The 23,594-nt window shown below is 40.6% G+C and overlaps 1 protein-coding gene across 1 annotated transcript in view; it reads right to left on the bottom strand.

Annotated features, from left to right (window-relative positions):
- Positions 1 to 5,988: 5,988 nt before the first annotated feature.
- PLCG2 (phospholipase C gamma 2) overlaps positions 5,989 to 23,594 on the bottom strand; it is a 151,615-nt gene continuing 134,009 nt past the window's right edge. The window contains exons 31-33 of the mRNA XM_090261181.1: positions 21,916 to 22,004; positions 7,054 to 7,238; positions 5,989 to 6,342 (exon numbers count right to left, since the gene is read on the bottom strand). Of these exons, the coding sequence (XP_090117307.1) occupies positions 6,300 to 6,342; positions 7,054 to 7,238; positions 21,916 to 22,004 (317 nt within the window). The 3' untranslated portion in view covers positions 5,989 to 6,299. The remainder of the gene's footprint in view (positions 6,343 to 7,053; positions 7,239 to 21,915; positions 22,005 to 23,594) is intronic.

Below are 23,594 nucleotides of genomic sequence, written 5' to 3'. Positions count from 1 at the left end.
ATTCTTTTATTCACACCTGAGAACATGCTTACTGACTTTTTCTTAGAGCAAGAGTAAAGGAGAAAGAGAGAAACATCGATGTGAGTGAGAAACTTCAGTTGGTTGCCTTTCGTCCATGCCCCCAGCCAGTGAGCCACACTGGCCAGGGCTCTCTTACATTTTGATCAATAATCCATGGGACTTGATTTTTGTGTGTGGTTAAGTTAGGCATCTGATTTTGCTTAGTACATACAAAACTGGCAAAACTGGTCAGTAGCCTGGTCAGTGATCAATTGAATCTCCACTAGACACAATTTGTATTTCTATGGAAAAAAATCATCTGAATTGTTCAAACAATGAAAGGTATAGAATCAGATAATGTTGACAGGTGATAGCCTATATACTATTGTTCATTGAATTCACTTTGAATCAGTTGCAACATTTTATTGGTTCCTTTGTTAATTAATGAGTTAAATACATTTTTTGACTTGTGTTCTTTTTATATCTTTATTAGTTATCTTACCAATTTAAACATGATCTTTTAGCAGTACTAATTCCTTCTTTCCTTTTACCATTTGCTGTTCATCTTCTAATGCGAGAGTTTATCATAGGCTGTTTTTAAATATCTGGACCAGGGTGACTAATCAAATCATTGGTGGCCGAGGTTTGGGGGTGGGGCAGTCATAGTAACACAACATGGCTTCCTGTGCACTGGGGATTGTTGACAAGAAAACACAGTGAGTAACACTTCTAGCATGCCTTGTCACTTAGCTCATTGCTTCTCTAGTACCAAACATTCTTCCAATGTTTAATTCAGTGAGGAATTAAACAGTGGTCATGAAATAATTTTGTTAACTTGGGTTTCTACATTGAATGAGTTTTTGCTGAAAGTAAGATAGACTTGTAATCTAGAGAAAAGTGTAACAGGATAGAAAAGCACATTTTTTTAGTAACTAAAAAAAAAAAAAAAAATGAATTGGTCTTGGTGGCAATTAGCAGTGATTCCCAAGTTCACTGTTCCCAATCCTTAAAACATTCCCCCCTACCTCAGAGTTCCTTCTGGCACAACACCTTTGCTCCTTTTTTCTTTTGGTGTTTAATCGGAAAAGCAAAGCAAAAGATTCAAATTTTCCTCCTTTTCAAGCATCAGCTCAGAATAAAGTTCTTCTCATGGTTGTTCCTTCAGGGAACCCACTCAGCTCCACCTGTCAGCTGACTGAAGAGGAAAGGATCGGTGGGGAGATAAGGAAAGGGATGAGGACAGCCTGACAATCACAAACATCCCCAAGCTCAAAGAATCATGGAGGCAGCCGCTTCGGGACAGTATTCTGTTGACCCTACAAACCCATGCCACAGACTGAGACACTGAGCAAGATTTACTCAGCAGTAAGGAGGAGCATCCCAAACTCAGCTGGTGGGAACAGGTGCCTGTGGTCAGGTGGTGACCTTGTACCACTGTTGGAACTGACAGGATAGAAAAAAATTTATAACTGTGCCTACCTCATGGCTGAAGTATTTCTTTACTGTTTTTACGTGGGAGCAAAAAAAAAAAAAAGGAAAGTTCTGGACAGATTGTTGCATTCATTCAGACCAAGTTTTTATTTTTTTAACTGTGATGCAGCCATTAAATTTTCACATTAACAACAGCCAACATCTGTGTGACTCATACACACAATTCACTCTGAACACACAAGCACACACTATGTATATAAAAAATAAATTAAGCTTTAATAATGAAACACAAGTTTACAAATGCATCTTTTTAAAGCCTAATGAAAAATAAAAAACGCAGAAATTTCTGAGAGACAGGATCACTGTGGAATCTGGCTCTTCAAGATAAAAATATTTTGAAAATTAAAAACCTGAGACAAATCACTGAGTATTTTCAAATGCCAATTTTTGTAATTCTGCATATTTCTTAATCTTATTATTAATCTTTTATTGGCTCGCATATGATTTCTGGGGTTGCCTCCAAAAAGCTTAAATGTCACACAAGTTGAAAGCTTGTTACATTCCTTTTGAGTTAAAAGTATTAAGGCCCCTTTCCGCCATCCTTCTTGCTTTCAAATACAACTCATCATTTAGTGATCCTCAATGAGCAAATTAAAATTCTATGCTCAGATACCTTTTCAGTGAATTTTATTGTTTTCTAAAATATTTCATCATAAATAGTTGCAAAGGATGAAAGTGTTGGCATAGTGTAGATATTGCTTCTTTAAATAAAACTGCTACATTCCTTTTTAAATTAAGACAAGAGGCTCTAAACCTAATTCTCATTTGACAGACACTGTCATCCTTTCAAAAATTACATGAAGAAAGCAATTTTTAGTAGTAGGAAGTGCCACATTTTTCCTCTTACTCCCTGAATTTGTATTTTTAATTTTCTTCCCCCTCTAAATTTTAGCTTAATTATTTTTGGCTTTTTTATTACTTAATTGTAGATCTGTAACAAAATGATATAATATTTTATAAGGCTCTATGTAAGTTTTTTCTTCTGGATTGAACTTGATCAATAAATATAGTACAAAGTTTAATAAATTATTAAACATCGTCAAATGTCATTGGCAATGTATCACTCAATGAAATGAGGAAGGCTTCCCTACCCCCAATTATTTCATCTCTCTGTAGATTTACATTATCTTTGTTACATGGTACAGCATCAGTTCTATTCTCCTTTTAAATTTTCTGTATGAAAGTGTTGATAATCCTGTTCACACAGATAAGTAGGTGGGAACAGAAGGAGTTTGTGATTGCAGGGTAACTGAATTCTTCCCACACCTTCGGAATTACATGCTAAAACATTCAGAAATCTTGGGTGTTCCTTCAATTTTGTTGAAAGCAAAGAACTGGGAACCACCAGACTTGCAAAAGGATTTGTACCCTGCTGTTAAGAAGCTTCCACTGTCTAAACACCCATTATTTTGAATTTCACACCTTGAGCCATGCTCTGCAATAAGAGGGTGGGGAAAGATATGTTTTCTTTTTAGAGTGAGAAAAGGGCATTTTCCCAGCAGATGACTCTTAAGAAAGTTTACAAAAGGAAGGTGAGGATCTGAAAATTGATCCCCTAAAACTATTCGAGCCTGTGTATTCCTTGGAAAGCTCTGGAAGACTGCTAGGGGTAAGGCTGACTCAATTTAAAGACCAGGGGCCTTGGTGGCTTAAGTGTAGATTTTGTTTAACTAGGTCACAGGACATGTACAGTTGACCCTTGAACAACACAGGTTGCAACTGCATAGGTCCACTCATATGTGGATTTTTTTCCAATAAATTCTATAAATGTATTTTCTCTTCCTTATGATTTTCTTAACCTTTTCCTTTCTCTAGATTACTTTATTGTAAGGATACAGCATATACTACATATAATATACAAAATATGTGTTAATCAACTGTTATTGGTAAGGCTTCCAGTCAACAGTAGGCTATCAGTAGTTAAATTTGGGGGAGTAAGAAGTTGTATGTGAATTTTTGACTGCATAGTAGCAGGGGAGGTCAGTGGCCCTAACCCCCTTGTTGTTCAAGCTTCAACTGTAAATTATCGGATTATGTTGCCTGGCTGCTTTCTTCAAATGTAGTCCACTGTACGTTAGTCCCATGAAAGATTCCTTGGCAAAAGGGTCCTGAGATCAAATTTGGGAAATGTGATATTCTACACCCCTCTTAACTGTGTGTATTAGAATATCCAATTCTCACAGAAAAAAATTATTTAACTTTGTATAACCTAAATTTTCCAAACTCAAATGATCTAATCAGCCCCCATACCTTTTATTTTTCCATGCAATTACTGATGCCTCAATAGTATGCCTAAGGGAAATGATGAACAAAAAGAGTTTAACGCATACACAACCACGGTTTTGGCACATCAGTGCCACTTGATCTGAATTAGCTGTGCTTAATACACGACTGTTAAACCATCATCTCAGCTAGATCTTTTATAGGACTTAGGATCTGTGGCATCCAGGCAGATTCTAGAAAGAGCAATGGTGTCATCTGCACCCTTCACTTCCCCTCCTCTGTCTTTCCTGAGAGAATCCTACCACCACCAAGAATCAGATTCATGTGTAACCCTATTAGGAGAATGTAGCAACCAAAGCAAATACCCTCTAACCGTGGGTTTGAGTTACTAGAGCACCTAGGAGGAAGAGACAGTTTTAGGGAGAGGGTTCTTCCCAGCACCGTGTATATGGTTTAACACCCCCCAACCCCCGCCATCCCCTGCCTGTTCTTTCTCTGCACGTGTGGCTGGGTGTGGGTTTTACACAGTGGCAGCCGAGATGCTTAACTCTTGCTTTCTCTCTACGCTGCTGCTTCTCAGTTTCTCTGATACACTAGCAAAACATCTAGCTTAAGCAGAAAGGGGATCCGGGCCTTACTAAGCTTTTTGGCTTTAGAACGGACTGAAGTGGGAAGGTTCATGTCTTTTCCTCACTCCTGAGCTGAAAACAGAGGTAATGACAGCAAAATTTGAACCCTATTGTGTAGAGGTAATAATGGAGCCAGTAGGGGGGGTCGGAGATAGGGAGGGGGTGCAGGAATCAGGCTCCAGTGGCTACCTCCAGGCCGAAGTGGCTAGTGGGCTTAAGGAATCTGTACATTCCTTCCCTGCAGCCTTCAGCTCAGGGCCTTTTTCATCAAATTTGACCTGAAAGTTGCTTTGAATACTTGCTACCATCAGGAATATTCTTCCCTCAGTTGCTGCCTGTCAAATAAAACCACCACCCCCAATTAATAACTAAAATAATGTTACAAAATGAGAGCCCCACCTTGGTCAGACTGTTACCTAGTCTCCTGGCTTTCTAGAAGGTAAAATGCATTCCTTTTAGAAGCACATGAATACGTTCCATAAGACCAATAATCATTGCTTTTTTTTCTTAAAAAACTTTTTTGTTTAACATTGTACCCCTAGACCTTGGCACAGTGCCTGGCATATGGTAGTGCTCGAGAAATTGTTGTGGAATGAAGGGATACGGTCTTTTGGTTGGTTTTCCTGAACTCATCAGCAACACGTGCACACTAAGCCCAGGATAACCAGCAGGGAGTTGAAAGGGTTTCTAGGACCCGGTTCCATCCAATTAAAGCCACCAGTCTCGCTGGTTCTAGTTTGTTCCTCCTCAACACTATCTTTTTCTCAGTTACACCCTTTTTTCCCTCTAAGTCTGTTCTCGATTCACTCTGAGTAAGTTGCGACCCTGGCCACTCCCCTAATCATTAGCCTCATCTTTAAAAGGCCTTGTTAAATCATCGCACTGTACAAATCATTATATTGTTACTCAAGGTGCAGAGGAGAGTTATCTTGTCCTAGGTTGGCTTGCTGCTTTGGAGTGGCTGCCTCTGAGATTTTCTGGAGCTTTCTAATGCTTACGCCCCAAGGCTCAGCTTGCTGCTACAGAAGACTGAGTAATCCAGAGACATTCCCCCAGGGAGCCTAACTTGCATCAGCTCATTCAACAGGTAAACTGACCTCTGGTCTGAGGGAGCGTGGGACCCAGAGCCCTCCCCCATGGTCACGCAGCCAGCTCAGGAGTGGGCAGTGCAGGGGTGAGCAAGAGGCTGAGCCTTCGGTGGGTCTCTGGTGTCTAACAGGCTTTTTAAATCAAAGAGGCTCCAAGATTGCTACCTCTCACCCCCAATAACTCCAGTCACAAAGCAAGTCTCTACCATTAACTAGACATTGTCTTAATGAACAGATTCCATGGATTCAGGCACTGGAGCAGGTCTGTCTAGCCAGCTAGCCAGCCAGCGATAGTTAAAGTGCATTGAGCTGAGCCCGCTGGCCTGGGGCAGGGAAGCTGGGCAGACATGGCAGTCAGGGCCGGGGCTCCTCTTTGGACCCTAGTGGACTCCGATGGCCTTAACTGTAGAATGGTTTGCCTTTTAGTTAAAATCCTTTCCAGAAGCTAATTCATTAGTTCCTTACACTGCAGGCTTATCTTCCGTGGAAGTCAACTACCTGGGCTTTTAGAGGCCAGAAACGGAATCCTGTTTACTGTGCAGGTTGTGCACAGAAGGTTTAACTATTCGAGATTTTCACTGCTTTTATTCAACAAGGTTTGGAACACAAGAGGCCAAAAATGAGGAACGTGATTTTAGGATCCTCTATAGAGAATTATAAGTTAATAAATTGTCCAAGATGAAGAAAATAGGAGGAAATCACCCCAGCTCATGCTGATGCAGTCTTCTTCAGAAATGTCATCTTGATGATAGACTTGAAGAGAGGATGATGCCGCAGGTTGGCATGATCCCAGGGTCTCAATACAGCACATTCTTCTACATGCAAACACACGCGCACACACAACACCCTTACACACACACTCCGGCTTCTATGAGTAAAACTTGCTGTTGCTGACTCTCTTCTCTCGTAACCTGAAATAAAACAGATTTCACCATCATCCACTAAGCAAAGTCACAGGCCGTGTGCTCTATAACATTTCTCTGTCCACACATCTGCAGGTCATTCATGGCAGGACGGTGACCTCTTGGTGAGATGTTTTACCTCTCTGAGTCTCAATTTCCTCACTGGTCATTGCACTGAGGTCACTGCCACTTGTTAGGCCTACATAAAGATGCGTGAGAATAATATGGGTAAGGTGTCTCCATGCTGTATCCCACTGGAGGCTGCTATGGGCATTTGGGGGAGGATAAATGTTTTGTGGAGCAGCACTGTCTGCCACATTGCAGGAACGAGGCATACCTGGCTGTCTCACCCCCATTACATGTCTGTAGCACAGTCCAAAGCATTCCATGGCGGGGTGGGGATCCTTCCCTGATTTAAACTCACTGGACTAGCCCCTTCTTGGGAACGCAATAGGGGCTCTTTAAAAGGTAGTGGTCATCATTTATGTCCACTATTATACTGAGTGTCCTCCTAGTGATGACACTTCAGCTTAGGGAAGGTGCAGGTACTTAAGACAGTACCAAAAGTTCATATACTGAGCAAAGAGAGCTTGAGTCAAAGGTATCAGTCAAAGGATTTCTAAAGATGGTGGTACCCGAAGCCTGGCCCCAGGTGCCCAAGGTCACTGTGCTTAGAGGCGTAAGACCTGAGAGTCTGCAGATGGGGGAGGGATGACCTACCTCCTGTTGCACTTCTCCTGGTACAGCTGGAGCTGGTTCTCGTTGACATTGAACTCTTTAATGAGGGCATCACGGTTGGCATTGCGCAAGTTTTGGTGTGTGTCATAGAGGAAGAGCTGGTTATTCAGCTCTTCTTGCCGCCTCCGCAGCTGGCGACAGGAGGAGTACAGTTCCTCTTCACTCTCCTGGAGAGCAGAGAAGAGAAGAGCCATGTGATGACAGTGCTGTGGGCTGTGGCATCTTATGAGTGTGACTGAGGGAAGCACGGGGAAGAGGCTTGGCAACTGACGTTACCCCAGGAAATCCAGGGTCTACTTTAACCAAAGATGAAATGGGCAATTATTTACTGCATTGGAAGGAGTTTAAAAAACTCTATTCACAATAAAGGATGGCTTTATTGTGGAACACTGAATAACAGATGCTTGGCCAATTGATCTTATTTCTTAATCAAATCTGGTTTTTCTCTGGTCCACACCACCCAATACAAAGGGTCTAAGCACCTCTGTGTGAAAAGTTGAACCCAGCAGGCAAGGGAGAGAACTGCCTACTATAAGGACAGAGAGGTATGCAGGAGCCAGCAGATCAGTTAAGATCTCGTAAAGGGCCTTATTAAAAGGCAAGGTAACACACTACCACATGGATGAACCTTGAAAACATTACACGAAGGGAAAGAAGCCATTTCCAAAAGACCACATACCATAATTCCATTTATATGAAATGTCCAGAATAGGAAAATATCAATACATAAAGCCTAAGTAGATTAGTGGTTGCCTAGGGTGGGGATAGATTGAGTGGAGACAACTAATGAGCAGGAGTCTCTTCTGGGGGTGATGAAAATGTTCTAAAATAGATCATGGTGATGGCAGAATAACTCTGTGAGTATACTAAAAACCATTGAATTGTACACTTTAAATGAGTGAATTGTATGATATATAAATTATATCTCTATGATATATATATCTCAATAGGGCTGCACTCCCCTGCCCCCCAAAAGCCAAGGTAACACAGGTTATGCCCCCACAGATGGGATGTGGCTCAATTCTAGCCAGTAATGGTGTCTTGCTCCCCACCACCACCATCAACACTTCTGGGCACATGACTCAAGCCAGGCCAATTAGAAGCATCCATGGGACTTTGGTTGGTGCTCTTGGTTAAACGACAGTTTTCTTTCTTGGGGATCCACTGAGAGAGTGATGAATGTTGCCAGTGGCCCCTTTGCTATCATATAGAGAATGTTGGGAATGAAGCCAAGAGAGGGAGACAGAACCGCTGGCGAGCACCTGGAGCCAGCCGTGACCAAAGCAAGTCTACCCGTAAACTTCTCAGTGTCTGAGCCAATATATGCCCTCCATTATGCTAAGAAAAAAACTTATCAGTGTAAGAAGTTTGGGTTTCAGCATAGGAGGAGGAAGAGGAGAAGGGCATGTTACCCCATGACGTTTTTAAAAGACCGCTGACTATTCTTGTGTACAGAATGGCTGCTCAGGAGGTCAGTGTGTTGGCTGCTGCCGCTGATGGAACAGTTCGAGTGGAGATTCTGCTGTTACAAAAACGTGCATCGGTGCACACAAATGAGCTGCCTCTGTAATTTTTTTTACAAAAATGGACTCATATAATAGCTTGCTGTGCACATTTTTTCCCCCACCTTAATGACCTAACAAACCATCATGGACAGCCCCCAGGAGAACAGACACAACCTGACTTTGGACAGTGGGGACAGTGATGGTGAAGGTTATTCTGGCCACTAGCAAAGGTGCAGAGGAGTAAAAAGATGATTTTCTCTGCACAAGGAGCGAAGGTCGAATGAACAGTCCTTGGTGACTAATTCAGTGTATTGAGGGAGGCACTGGGAAGAGTCACTAATGACTTTGCTTTAATGTATGCCCTTCCTCAAGGAGACCTGCTTTTCCTCCTATGAAGCATAAAGCAAAGCTAAACAAACACCCCATTCAAGTTTTAACCCTGTACTACAAATGATCTTTTTTCACCTTGTCTCCACCTAGAAGAAAACTTCTGTTGCTTTCATATATGTAATGACTATTGGTTATTCCAGTTAAGTTCAAAATCTACCTTTTCTACTAATGTTTTTATAATTAAAGCCCTCTATCTCCTTTTCTGAATCTCAAATCTTTTTTTATGTTGTATAATTTAGTCCTTAGTATTTCACATATATAACATCATATATAATAATACATATATAACATTCAGAAAAGTAAATATATACAGCAAGGCCTTAAATAACATTTTGTTCAATGTCCTTTTGTTAAAACACTGAGAAAAAACTGATTCCAGCCAGGGCCACTGTCTGTGTGACATTTGCATGTTCTCCCCATGTCTGTGTGGGTTTTCTCCAGGTACTCTGGTTTCCTCGCACATCCAAAAGATGTGCAGGTAAGTTGAATTGGCGTGTCTATACTGTCCCTGTCTGAGTGAGTGTGGGGTGGGTGTGAGTGTGCCCTGTGCTGGAAGGGCGTCCTGTCCAGCTGCTGGGACAGGCTCAGGCCGCACGTGACCCTGACGTGGAATAAGCGGGTTGGAAATGAATTATATTACTTGTTTTTATTCATTTCTCTTAAATGTATGTCTAGCTCACATTATCGCCATGTTCAATGTTAGAAGAGTTTTGGGTCATTGTTTAAAAGTTTGGTGATGTTTCTCTGACCAGAAATATGCTGTAGGAACTTAACTCCTGTTCATATCAATTAGCCTACTGTAAAATTGGTTTTGTTAGATGTTGCTGTGTTTAACATTGCAGTCTACAAGCACCTACTGATGACATTAAGTGAGGACTTACTGTATACAGTTTAATGGGTAACTATAAAGCAAACAGCTATGGCACCACCACCAAGTCAAGACAGAGCTCTGTCCACTTGAAGCACCTTCCCAATCAATCCTCCTTCCACACCTCGTAGAACTGGGAGACAATTATTACCTGTTTCTCTTCTGAATCTGAGTTTTCACACAAACATTTAGTTTGCTTTTCTTTTCTAAGTCTTTCGTTATTTCTGTTTTCTAATACATTTTACTGATTTCTTTGCTCACCATGCTTCCTGCATTATATTCCCTGTTGCTTCAGAGTAAGTATTTTGTTAGTTCTTTTACAAAGGCTTATTAGTACTAAGTTATCTGCCTTTGTATGTCTGAAAATACTTTCCTTTTGCTCTCACTCCTGAATGATAGTTATTAGGATACAGAATGTCTACAGACTGACAGCTTGCGTCTCAAACAATTCTGAAGCTGTCCCTTTAGGCTGCTGTTGCAGGAGGCGGGAGTGTTACTGTTATTGGTCAATCCTCTGAAGATAATCTGTCTTCTCTCTCTTTTCTCTTTTATAATTTTGCTTCTCCTGCTTCTGCCAATTCAGTAGAATACAATGTTTCTATACGTGGATCTATATTCATTTATATCGCTGTGTTTATAGTTGGTGCCCTCGTGTCTCTTCAGTGCTGGAAAGTTCTCAGCCATCTCAAATATCTTATGCTGAAGTTTCTCATCCTACCATCCTTTTTATTAACTCTTATTTTTCATATTCATAGCTTTTCTTACTGTGCTCAAAGCTAATCTAATATCATCTTCACATTTACTAATTCTTTCCTTAACCCTTTGAGTGCCAGCGTCACTGTGAGCAAAGCTGACAGGTTTTCCCAAAAGTGCCAGCGTCGCTCCCGGCAACTCTTTTTTCAATGGCTAGAAATGTAAATAACAATGGAATAACTTGTATCTTATGTTTTGTTCTCTTTTTTTGTACCTCAGGTTATATATTGATATAACTTTTTCTCATGTTGATCCAAATTTTGCATTTCTACGCTTGTTCAAATACTGACATATTAATTCTGTTATAATTTTTACTTACATTTTAAATGTTCCTTTTAATTTCATTTATCTTTACAATAATCGTCAAACCTCTATGCAGTGTGTATGAGAAGGAAGCTTTTGCTATTGTATTGTTTTTGCATTTCATTTTTGTTTACAAACTTTTTCACTGTTGATATCTATTGATATGTGTCTCTTGCTTGTTATCCATGTTGCTATGTGTTTTTTCTAATTATAATCATAGGTTTTATATTATGCCATATATTATATGTACTTCAAAAGCCATATTGAAGAATTTATTTTTTCTAAAATAATTGTTATAATAAAATAATTTTAATTCAATAATATTTTTGCTAAATTGTGTCAAAGAACACTGCTTACAAAAGAAGAGTGTAGTTACTATATGTTGTGAAATTTTCAGCAAATTATTATGAATAATAATGTTTTATAGACATTTTTCATAAACTCTGCATTTCTCAGCAAAATAACCTGGCATTTCTCAAACAAATTTTAGCAATTACACATGGCACTCAAGGGGTTAACTACATTCTTCCTGGAATTTCCCACTTACTAAGCTTTTTTATTTGTTTTTTTTAGAGAGAGAAAGGAGGGAGGAGGGGGGAGAGAGAGAGAGAGATTGATTTGTTGTTCCACTTATTTATGCATTCATTGGTTGCTTCTTGTATGTGCCCTTACCAGAGATTGAACCCACAACCTTGGTGTATTGGGGTGATGCTCCAACTGAGCTACCTGGCCAGGGCAGCAATTTTTTCATAATTTTTCAAATTGTATTTCCAGGATTTCTAATTGGTCCTTTCATGCCTATGTGTTCTTGATTAATAGTAAGAAGGTTTGTTCTTTTAAAATACTATTCATTGATTTTTCTCTGGGAAAAAAGAAACATTTATTTCAAAGTTATTTTCAGATTCACTGGAGTGAATTCTCTTGCTTTTACATTTGTTAGCTACAGGCATTATTTTATTTGAGTGCTTTAAACTTTTTAAAGATTTATTTATTTATTTTTAGAGAGAAGGGAAGGGAGGGAGAAGGGAAAAGAAACACCAATATGTGATTGCCTCTCGCGCACCCCCAAATGGGGTCCTATGTGGCAACCCAGGCATGTGCCTGACTGGGAATCAAACCAGCAACCCTTCGGTTCGCAGGCCAGCGCTCAATCCACTGAGCCACACCAGCCAGAACAGAGTGCCTTAAACTTTTAATGTGCAAGCTCATCTTGGATGGGAAAGTTGATTCCTGCCTTGAATTTATATGTTGGTATCTGATTTTCTGAATGTAATTAATGGCAGGGGGGGTGGGCGTGACTCCCAAGGGCAGGATCTACTATGTGTTAGGGTGATGGCTTGAGGCTCTGGGTTCTCAGGAATACTACCGGCTGCAGGGCTGTGTCCACTTTTAGCCCAATCCCTCAAGCAAGCAGCCCACATGGCCCGAGCCCTGGGCACTTGCCAAATCTCTTTTTCTGGAGGGTGTTTCAGAAAAGTGAAGCCCACCTTGCCCTGAACCATCTATTTATGCAGCCTTCAGTGCCTACTACATTAATCACAAAAATGAAATAAGTGAATTAAGTATCCAAACACAGGAATTATAAAATCAATATAAGCTTAAGAAAAGCAGACTGACTCTGTAAAGATAAACATGGAAATGGTTGAATTAGAAAACTAAAATATTCAATATAAAAATATAAAATAAATGCAAGAGCTGGGTTGTTCTGTGGGAAAAACACAAACAGAATCAGCAAAGTAGATAATCCATTATCTAAGCCAGAAATGTGTGAAAGCCCAAATAAGACATAAGCATAGATACACAACTACAGATAAAGGGAAATGGAAGGAACTTGTGAAATAAATAGAAACCAAGAAGATAACAGAAAGAATGAATATATGTTTTCATATTTATTTATAATAAGGCTGTAGCTCCAATACATATAATAGATATAGACATCTATATTTCCTATTATAGAAAATTATCCCATAAGAGAAAATAATCGAAGAGACCAATTTTGTTCCAGAAGAAAATGAGAAAGTTTTATAACCACGCCCAGGAGGTTTTGCAGATGATGTCTTTAACATGTTACAAGTCAGTAGCAGTTAACTCCAGTTCTATCCAAAATGTGCCATAGCCCTGAGAAAGAAGGAAGGTCTGTCTCCAAGTAATTTTAATGAAGCCAGTATAACAAAACCTGACCAAAAACTACAGGCTGAACACTCAGTGAAAACCAGTGCAAAAATCCTAAATAAAATATTAATGAATACATCATGGAAGCACATTAAACAATACCACCTTATATTCTGCTAAGGAATTCTTTTTTTCTGCTCTCTTAAAATGACTGTTTCATACCTCGGGCTCCCCTCAAACCTCGCCAATCTTAGCTGATGGCCTTGCTTCCTGTTTCATATAGAACACAGAAGAAATTACATGGGAAATCTGCCCATCCTGGCCCTGGTACCACATCCCCTGCCTCCTTTCCTGCTGGCTCCAGGGTCCCATCTCCTCTTTCCTAGTCAGTTCTTCATTCCTGTACATATTCTCTCTCTCTCCTGTATCACTGTTGCCCTTCTCCACTAACTCATCCCCTTCAGCAGCCTGCAAATGCACCTTAAAAAAGCTCTCCCTCCACCCCACATCTCCCTCCAGCTACTGACCCCTTTGCAGCAAATGTCCGTGAATAACTCATATGCTCCTCACTAATGTATCACTGACTCCCTCTTACATTCTCAAGTTTAATTTCAGTTTGTATTACTTATGTATGCACAGAGTTGAAAGAATCAAGAAGAACCACAGGGGTTGTTCCCCAAACCCCAGCTGCCTCCTTGTTCACCATCCCCCTCCCCTCATGATCCTTGCTCTCTCAAATCAATAGTTTCTTTGGAATATTGAAAGCTCTTTAAAAATGCTTATATTGCATGTTCTTGGTTTTTCATCTTTTAGGTATTATCTTCAGAGAAAGACTTGGCTATTTCCCCCACATACTGTCTTATCTTCCCCCATGGAGATATGTCTATTTTGGGTTATATCAGTTTATGTTTATATTGTGCTTTTAGAGTTATCTGCACTTGTATCTTCTGTAACCCCTTGTGGATAGATATTTTTAAATTTAAGACCCTTGACTTCTTGGAGAACATCTTTGGTAATAAATTGTTCCTGGCCTTGACAAAACCTTCATGGAGTCCTCTACTTTACTTTTTTCAGTTTTTCTCCCCAGCTGATGCTTTTATCTTCTAATTATTTTATGATAAAATTTTAAACTTACACAACAGTTGCAATAGAATAGTGAGTTCTCATATGCCTTACACACCCAAGAGTCCTCAGGGTTAACATCCTGCACAGAGTACAATGATCAAAACCAGGAAATTACTGCTGGCGCAATACTACTAACTACAGATTTTATTTGGTTTTCACTGGTTTTTCTACCAATGTTCTTTTTCTGTTCCAAGATCCAGCCCAGGATCCCACATTGCATTTAGTTCCTTTGTCTCCTTGGAGTCCTCTTTTATGACCTTGACACTTCTGAAGAGTACTCTAATTTTGTATAACATCCCACCATTTGGGTGGGCCTGCTGTCTTCTCACGGTTTATTTGAGGTTATGCAGCATTGGCAAGAATGGCACGGAAGTGACGTACCCTTCTCAGGAGGCATCTTCTCACCAGGGGTAACGCCAGTCATTTGGTTAAGATGGTGCGTGCCAGGTTCATCCAGCATAAAGCTGCTATTGTGCTCTTTCCAATTAATAATTTCCTTGAAGGAAGATACATTGAGACTATACGAATGCTCTCTCATTCCCTCACTCATTTTAGCCTCCACTGGTAGGTCATGCCTGTAGCAGTCACTTACTGTGGTGTTCTACTAGTGATTTTCTAGTTCTTTCTTTTTACATTTATTAATTGAAACACTTCTGTAAGAAAGAGGCATTTCTTCTCTCTCATTTAAGTATTAAATATGCATATGTCCATGAATGGCTTTATTCTACGGGTTATAATCCAATAAGGCCCTGGCTGGTTTAGCTCAGTGGATTGAGCGTCGGCCTGCGAGCTAAGTGTCGCTGGTTCGATCTTCCAGTCAGGGTACATCAGAGAAGGAAAACTCTGACTCCAAAAAACCTCCGCTGCCTTGCGGCATACCTCTTCAGGGGAAAGGCTAAGGGAGTAAACCCTGACAGAAAATCTGGAGCCGGAGTCCCTAAGGCGGTTTGACGTTGTAGTCAACACCGGCAACTCCTGCGGCGCACCTGAAGCCAAGCTGTATTGACTCCGTCTTTCCCTTGGACCCTTTAGCTGCGAAGAGAGGGGGGGTCTGCTGCATGGGCAACAGCAGACCCTCCATATCACCCTGCCCAGGCTCTGTAGCTTCAGCGTCATCGCAAGATGTCGATTCAACACGGGAGGAGACAGATACGATGTCACTCCCGAGTCGGACTGCACAGCCATTCTCGGCGGTGCAGAGACTCTTAAGAGGCTACACCATCGTCTCTCGAGACGGACGGCTGCCGACGACGATAATCCAATATCATTATTTTGTTGCTCAAATTGTTCCAACTTTGGCCACTGGGAGTTATTTTGGGGTGATTCCTATACCCGTAGACATGTCCCCCATCCTGTTTTCAGCACTTCTTTACTTACTGAAACTTCAAGATAGTCCAGGTTCATTTTACATTTCATCTGTCTCAACTCTGGGATCAACCACTTGTTTTAAGAGCTCTGATTACTTTTATTGAAGAATGATATTTAAAAAGCAAAACCAAGGTGCTTAGGTGTGCTCACTGCTACTGGGGTGTCATTGGTTCTAGGCCTTCTCAACAGACAGAGCCAGAGTATGTGTGTATGTTCAGTAGCTGATGCAAACAGTTATTTCTGTGTCTACCTATCTGTATGTCTCTCTATTTTTTTAAGTGAATTAATACCAATACCTGATTCAAATATATTTCTACTTGTTCAAGTGTTGCTTTATAAGCCCTGTACCTTTGTTATTGAAATTTCTTTTAATGTGTTGCTATAATTTTTGTTAATATCATGAATGAGATTTCTCATCTGTCACCCCATATTTCCAACTGTTAGTTTCAGAATAAAGTGGTTAGACTTAACAAATACCAAACGAAAATCAGTCTCCTTAAAACTGGAGTCTTTGTTTTTGTAAATATGTAACCATAATTTGTGAACAGAGAGTTTTACCTTCTCACCACAATGTATACTAATTATTTCATTTAACTTGATACATTTGTGGCACCTAGTGGTTTATGCTTTTTCTCACCAAATGTGTTGCTAATTGTGTCAGCATTAACCCATCCTTGCATTATCAGAATAAACTACTTGGCTGTAATATATTGTTCTTCTAGTAAATAGCTGGAGATGACTTGTAAAGTTTTTTGGAATTTTAACATCTGTATTCACAAGTGACATCCATCTCTGATGCCACTTATGAATGCAGTATGAGGGGGAGGAGAGACGGCGTATTATCTTTCTCTGGTTTTGATATGAAAGTTATGTGGCTTCAAGACATTAATTAGAGCATTTACGTTTTTCTATTGACATCAATGAATTAAACTTGGAATTATGTTCTTTATATCCAGGTAGAATACAGCTATAAAACCATCTAGATCCGATACCTATTTTATCTGACAGGTGCTTTATGACCCTTCAAATGTTTCCTATAGGATTTTGTAAGTTTTGTACTGCTTCTTGAAATGATTTTAGCCCATTTGCATTCTTCAAGGCAGTCACCCATTAGCCCTCATTTTTCAAATTTATTTATCTTCTCCATTATTTGGAGTTCAGTCCTCTTTTCAATATTTACTCTTGTATGTTTTGCTCTTACCGTGCTTCTTAAGCCGGAAAAGTTTATTTAATTGGTCTTTTCAATGAATCAGCATTTGTGTTTTCTTCTATTATCTCTGTTTTGTGTTTCAGTTGGCTTTCATCTCCATTTAGTTTGAGTATTTATAAAATTTTAAAGATGAATGCATGTGTTTTAAGTCTGGTTTCCAATGCAAAGTGGACAAATCTGATGTTAGATTGATTTTCTTTGTAGATAACTTAGTGTGTTGGGAAGTTCAGGTTTTATTATCTCTCTGTGGAATTCAAAGCATTTACTAAAATACAACTGGGGGTGGGTATGTTTTCTATTCATCCCTTCAGGAGTCAAGTGAGCCTCTCAAGCAACAAAGCAGAGAACGTTCCCTCTGTTAACTGTTTTCATCAGTAGCTCCTCGCCCATCTGTTCTTCTTTGTTCTTTTCTAACATGGTTGCCTGTCAGGTCATTTGCATCTGTCCCCTGAGCTTATCTTTTCCTTTATGACTTCCAACTCACGGTGGTATCACTCTCTTGTGAGGCATTTATTTCACGTTCGTTATCTTTTAGGTCACTAATGTACCAATGTCTCTGTTCATATGCTAATTTTTTTAGTTCACGAAATCGGTTTTTTGTTTCAAATTCCAGAACGTCTTTTCCAGTGCTCTACTTGGGTATCTATGAAAGTTTTTATGACTTATGACTTAGGGTTCGCATTGGCCGCTTCCAACGGCTGTATTTCAGTCCCACCTGGGTCTGTCTTCCTTTCATTACTCTGTGCCAGTTCTTTTTCTCACTGTGTCCTCGTGGTTTTGTCTGTTCAGTAGTAACATCAGGTTGTTGGGTCTTAGTGGCAGGCACAGCAGTTTCTGCTCTGAGGGATTGACATTGGGCTAACTGACAAACACAGCTGTTCATGTACAAGGAGGATCTTTCTCTGTGCCTCTGGGCTTCCCCAACTGTTAAGAAAATCTTCCCCAACCTCAAAAACCAGGACCAGCTCAGCTCCAGAGTGCACCTCCCCCTCCTGGTCCTCTCTGACTCTGGAATGGCTGTAACCTTTCTGCAAAGGAATCTACACATGTATTGTGGCTGAGCACTCACCGGGAACCAGAGCATCCTGGCCTTCCCCCTAGGCTGCTCCAGCCCCCCCGCATCTTAGCTCCCACCCAGTGCAAAGCTAAACACCGTCCATGCCAGGATCAGTACTCAAAGATCCCAGGGCAGCCAGCTGCCTCAAACACACCCTCCAGCCACTGCCAGCCACCCTCTGATGATGACTAGGATGGAATATTCAAGTTTCCATGCTTTCTCCTGTCCTGTTTTTCTGAATCTCGTAAGTTTAGATCAGTTGAGTGAGGGCCCTTTTCAGTGAACAGCAAGACTGGGTATAATACATCAACTTAAAAGAAACTATTTACTTTCAGAAAACAATTCAACATGCATACAAAAATATATGGTCTTTTTTTTTCTCTCTTTGATCTATTAGTCCATTACTAAATATCTAGCCTTGGGAAGTAATTTTTAATCAAAAAGTGTTATATAAAGACTTCCATTATTTATAAAGTAACAAACTACAAACAACCTAACTGTCCATCAGTGAGAGAATGGCTAGGTGAATTAACGACCCACACTGAGTGAAAAAGGCATTAATGGCTTGGAAAATCATATAATAACATAGAAAAATGCTTAAAGTCATCTGTGAAGTGGTAAAGGGCACACATTCATATGCATTAGATGACTAACTATGAATATATCATATGGAAAAAATTATCAGGCAAAGGAAATATACCAAAGTACTAACAATGGTTATATACAGGTTGTTTACGAAATTTTTTCAACTCCCCTCTTCCTTTCTTCTCCTCTTAAAATTATAGTAGGTAATAAAATGGTACTGAAAATACTCTTTGTAAACCACACATACAGCTGAGTAAAGGACTGAGAATTGATAAAGTAATTGTGACATGTAAATAAATGGTTTCTTCAGAAGGGGCTTAAAGTGCTTATTGACAGTTTTCTGGGGCTTTAAACTCTATCTCACCAAATGTTTTATGAGTAAACGCCATCTCAGCCCTGATGGATCAATCGTTCGCTCAGACAAATCTCTCGTGAAGCTGTTTACCAGTCTCTCCCTGGCATCACAGAGGATACGGTAATAAAACAAGGATTGACCTTGGGCAGTGAGAAAGCCCAGGTCTACTGAACACAACCCAGGTCGGCTTCCCAGAAACTCCGCATCACAGTGTGGGGCAGAAACGCCAGTGGCACCTGTGGTTAGAACCAGGTGACAAATGTGGAATTAAACAAAAGCTTGAAAACCAGCGGCTGAAATGAAATTTACACACACTCAGGCAACTTTTCCTCCGAAATTCCTTCACAGAGAAGATCTGCAAGAGTCAGTGTTGCCCCTGGAACCCACGCCACGCACCGCTGGCCGCCCCGACGGCACGGCGCCTCCCCCACCCAAGTCTGGGTAAACACTCTTCTTTTAAATAGAGTAACCTCCTCTGCTGCCAGCGGGCGTAATTATTTAAATTATTTATAATGTTTCCAAGTTGTTCACAACAGCTTTTGCACAGCGGTGTCTAGACAAATGCTGTCCGACCGCCATTTGAAACCACTTTTATCGCTTCTTTTTCTGTGTGAAATGTCTGCAAAAGGGTTTTATGTACATGCAGAGGAAGTGTTGGGTTCCTTCCCCAGATTCCCAGATTTGTCAGTGGGCCGAGAAGAGGTAAGCTTGTCTAAGCCAAGGGTCTGCCAGCTTACTTACTCCAGGCTTTTGCTGCCGGCCCAGTTTTTACCATTTTACCATCCTGCTCAATGAACAGATCTCATTAACTCCATATCTGGGAACTGATCCTAAGGAATTAATTCTGAATTATAGGAGAAAAAAAGAGTAACCATGTGAAGATGTTCATGAGAACCTTATTTGTAAGTGGATTCCATCTAAATGCCCAGTTTAGGGGAATGCTTGATCTACTGATCTACGGTTGATCAGCTTGATGAGAAAATCTGTCAGTCATTCAGTGCTAATGAAGATTAGGTAACAGCAGGGAAAGTGCTTATAAACTTGCTTTAAAGCAGTGGTTCTTGACAGAGGATGGGTTTTGCCACCCAGGGGACATTTGACAATATCTGGAGATAGTTTTGACTGTCACACAGGGCAAGGGCCCCTACTGGCATGTAGTAGGTGGAGGGCAGGGGTGCTGCTGCACATCATACAAGGCACTGGACCCCAAATGTCAGTAGTGCAAGAAGAAGAAAAAACTGCTTTAAAGAAAAAATCACACATGTACAGAGAAATGTGTATTATTATCATTATTACACTTTCATAAAAATGCACTGGCCTGAAAATGAGGGAAGCAAGCAGAGCAAATGCTAGCTTGTCTACTCCTCTCCCCACCGCCCCCAAACTGTAAGATTGTATTTTCCACGTGATCTGGGCTGTGTGTGGTTTTTAAAAATTATTTATACAAAATAATATACTCTGACTTAAGTCTTTTAATGAACTTCTTAAAGACCTCAGATAGTTTTATTAATAATAATCTTACAAATGCATCTAAAAGTAGAGAAATGTAAGACTTGCTCACTCTCAACAAGGACCCACTGGCCGACTCAGTCACCTGGTGAAGGGAAAGATTGATACAAACTTTCATAACCAAGAATTTCTACCTTTGGAAAAATCACAAAAGGTGATTTTTTGATCCATAATTCAAGGTTCAAGTGAAAACTATAAGTTTTACATAAACACTATTTATTTTTGACAGAGTCCAAAGCACTACCACTTAAAAATGGTTTCAAAAATGGAAAATCTATCATCCACCCCCTTACCGTTCTGTGACCAAATTTCATCATTATTAACTTACTTTTTACCAACAAAAAGGGATGCCTCTGGCTGCCAGTGAAGTTCGAGGGCCCCCAATTAGTGTTCCTTTTTAAGTCTCTGCTTCCTGTTCTTACTGCTTTCCGTCTTTTCTTATTTTTGCATGCTCTTTCATCTCGCTGCTTCTAAAATGCTTTGGAGTGTAAAGCTATCATGGCTACAAGAACTGAATGTAAGGGAAACAGCTCTGCGGAAAAGGCCAATGTTCTCTCCTCTGAACTGAGTCCATGAATTTTTACTGCATGGACTATGGCTGTTAAGAGAAATCCCCACCCCTGCCGTCCTCCCTCCCCACGTGGTGGTTCTCAGCTAGATTCTGGAAGTTCCTAAATAAGCAACTTCCAGATCACTGTGTAGTTCTTACAGCCAAAAGAACAACAGGACAGGCTGTCACTTCTCTACTCAGAGAACAACCAGACTGAGAAAACAAGATGTGTGTCCACGGGCAGAGACCAAGCCCACATCAGCCTGCTGGGGTCCTGAACCATGGTCTTGCTAGGCTATCCCGAGAGAACTGGACTGACCACAGAAATCCCCCAGCCCATGCTGGGTTTTGTGGCGAGGGAATGCAAAGATCTTTTGGAGATTGTATTGGCCACATATGAGGCCTTGCAAAAACACACACTGAGTGGGTTTCATTCTGTGAGCAAGGCCATCAAGAAGATTCCGAACCTCCAGAATCACAAAATACCCCATCAAACCCAAGAGCTGAACTATACCCACAGTTTGGTGCTATGTTCTCAGCAACCTGTCTCAAGCTCTTGAATAGTTCAAGGAGGCCAAGCAAGCCCTTTCTGCTACGTCTACCCTAACTAGTTAATGAAAGGAGGGACTAAATGTCTTCAAGGCCTTGGCAAAATGAAAGGACCAAAAAGGCAGGCTCCTCCAAAAGCAGAGCGACCCACAAGAGGAATGCCGCTCAGTACGGGAAGTTGTGGTCTATGAGCATCCTGCCCCATAACAAGGCCTTCTTCAATGCTCTCGGACTTTTTAAGGGATTACCCAAGACCAATAGGCAGAGAAAGGCACCCAGGAAGGATGGACTTATCTAGGAGAGCATCGCCTTGCCTAGCTTTGCTGAAATGAAACTATGAGGAACTTCCAAAGAGCTTCACACTTTCCAACTACACAGCCTCCTCATAGCGTCATACAGCACTCTCCAAGGAGAATGGGTTCTGGGAGGAAAAACCTAGGCCCTATGGGGAGATCTTTCGCTGAGAGGAATTCTTTTTTAATGATGTGGCATGTTTGGCTTGATATTCTCAATGGGTTTAAGTCCAGCAGCCAAATGCCCTCATAGACAATTTCTACCCAACAGCAGATGTAGCTCAGGGCACCCAAAGGGGTTTCTCCACTCACCAGGACTGGCCGCATCTCACAGAAAACCAGGAGCGAAGCCAGCTCAATGTCTTCACTGTACCCGTTCTTCAGAGGAACAGATCTAAATCCTGCAGCGGAAAGGAAAACAATGCAAAGGCACGCAATTACTGTCTGACCGTAGCTTTCTTGGGGTACACAGGGTCACATGCCTAGTTCAAGGAGCAGACAGGTCAGTGCCCCACACTGGGGCTGACTTTCTGGAAGCCAGAGGTCCTGTCCTGAGGGTTGCGGATAGGGTCTCCAGAATGCAGGCTTGACTGACAGGTCTGTACAGAAAAGGGAGGTTAAAAATATCTGCAAGCTAGAAATGAAAACGATTCACTCAAAAAAAAAAAAGAAAGAAAGAAAACCCACAGAACATTACACATTGAATTTAGAGTTGACTGAAGCTGTGGTTCAATTCCTTAAATACTCCAGAGACCAAAGATTCAAAGGAGTAATGAATCCTCACATCCATTTCCTCCACTTAGCCCTTTACAAAGCATCAGACAGGGGAGCATCTTTAAAGATTTCCAATGGGAGGAAATCTTTCTGTCCCTTGGCAGTTCAGAGCACTACTGATCATCCTCCTCTGACAGCCATTCCCTATTTACTTAAATGTTAACTTAGAGGAGGGTTGAAGTAGAGCTGAATTCCCCTGCCATCCCCCACCCCCCACCCCCGTTAAGTAATGTTTAAGGCAACACATCTCAAAGGTGGCTTTGTTTGCTTGTTTTAGTTAGATAGTATATAAGAATCCACAGGAAAGGCATAAATAAATGGAACAAAAAAATCGATGTGAGTCTGTCTGCCTGTCCCCCACTTCAAATGAATTTTAAAAATACACAATAAAAATGAAAGTCTCATTCTCATCCACTCATAATTCCCTATTCCACAAGGAACCACCGTGAATAGTATCATCCCAAAATAGTCTACACATTTGTTTGAGTTTCCTTTAAAATTGCAAAAGCTAGGACTCTGACCTAAGCAATTCTGAACCTGACATTTTCCCTGTATCTTGGGGATTCACTGTATGGCTCTAGGTTGACTTGAAAGGTTCTTCTTTTTAAATTAAACTTTTAAATAAAGTGAATATACAATACTATACTAGTTATACTAGTGTCAGTGATTAGACATTTTTATACCTTACAATGTGATCATCCCACTCATTCTAGTAATCATCTATAACTGTGCAAACTTATCACAATATTATTGACTGTTCCTCTTCACCTTCTTCACCCATTCCCCACATCATGCCCTTCTAGTAACTGTCCCTTTGGTCCGTTTCTGAGTCTGGTTTTGTTTTATTTATTTATTTATTTTTTAGATTACACATATAAGTGGAAACCATATGGTACTTGTCTTTCTCTGGCTTATTTGACTTAGCATAATACCCTCAAAATCAATCCATGTTGTTGCAAATGACACGACTTCATTCTTTATCGTTGCTGTATAATATTCCACGGTGTGTGTGTATCATATCTGCTTTGTTGATTTAGCTATCGATGAACACTTACAATGCTTCCACATCTTGGCTGTTATAAATAATGCTGTAATAAATATAGGGGTGCATGTATTTTTTTCAAATTAGTGTTTTTTTTTTTCTTCAGATAAATACCTAGAAGTGGGATCTTCATACTGTTTTTCTATACTGACTATGCCAGTCTGCAGTCCCGCCC

Source organism: Furipterus horrens, unplaced genomic scaffold, assembly GCF_987537825.1.
Source record: "Furipterus horrens unplaced genomic scaffold, mFurHor1.1.pri manual_scaffold_13, whole genome shotgun sequence".
Taxonomy (NCBI): Eukaryota; Metazoa; Chordata; class Mammalia; order Chiroptera; family Furipteridae; genus Furipterus; species Furipterus horrens.
Note: the sequence above shows the minus strand (reverse complement) of the source record. Positions and strands in the feature narration are given on the sequence as shown.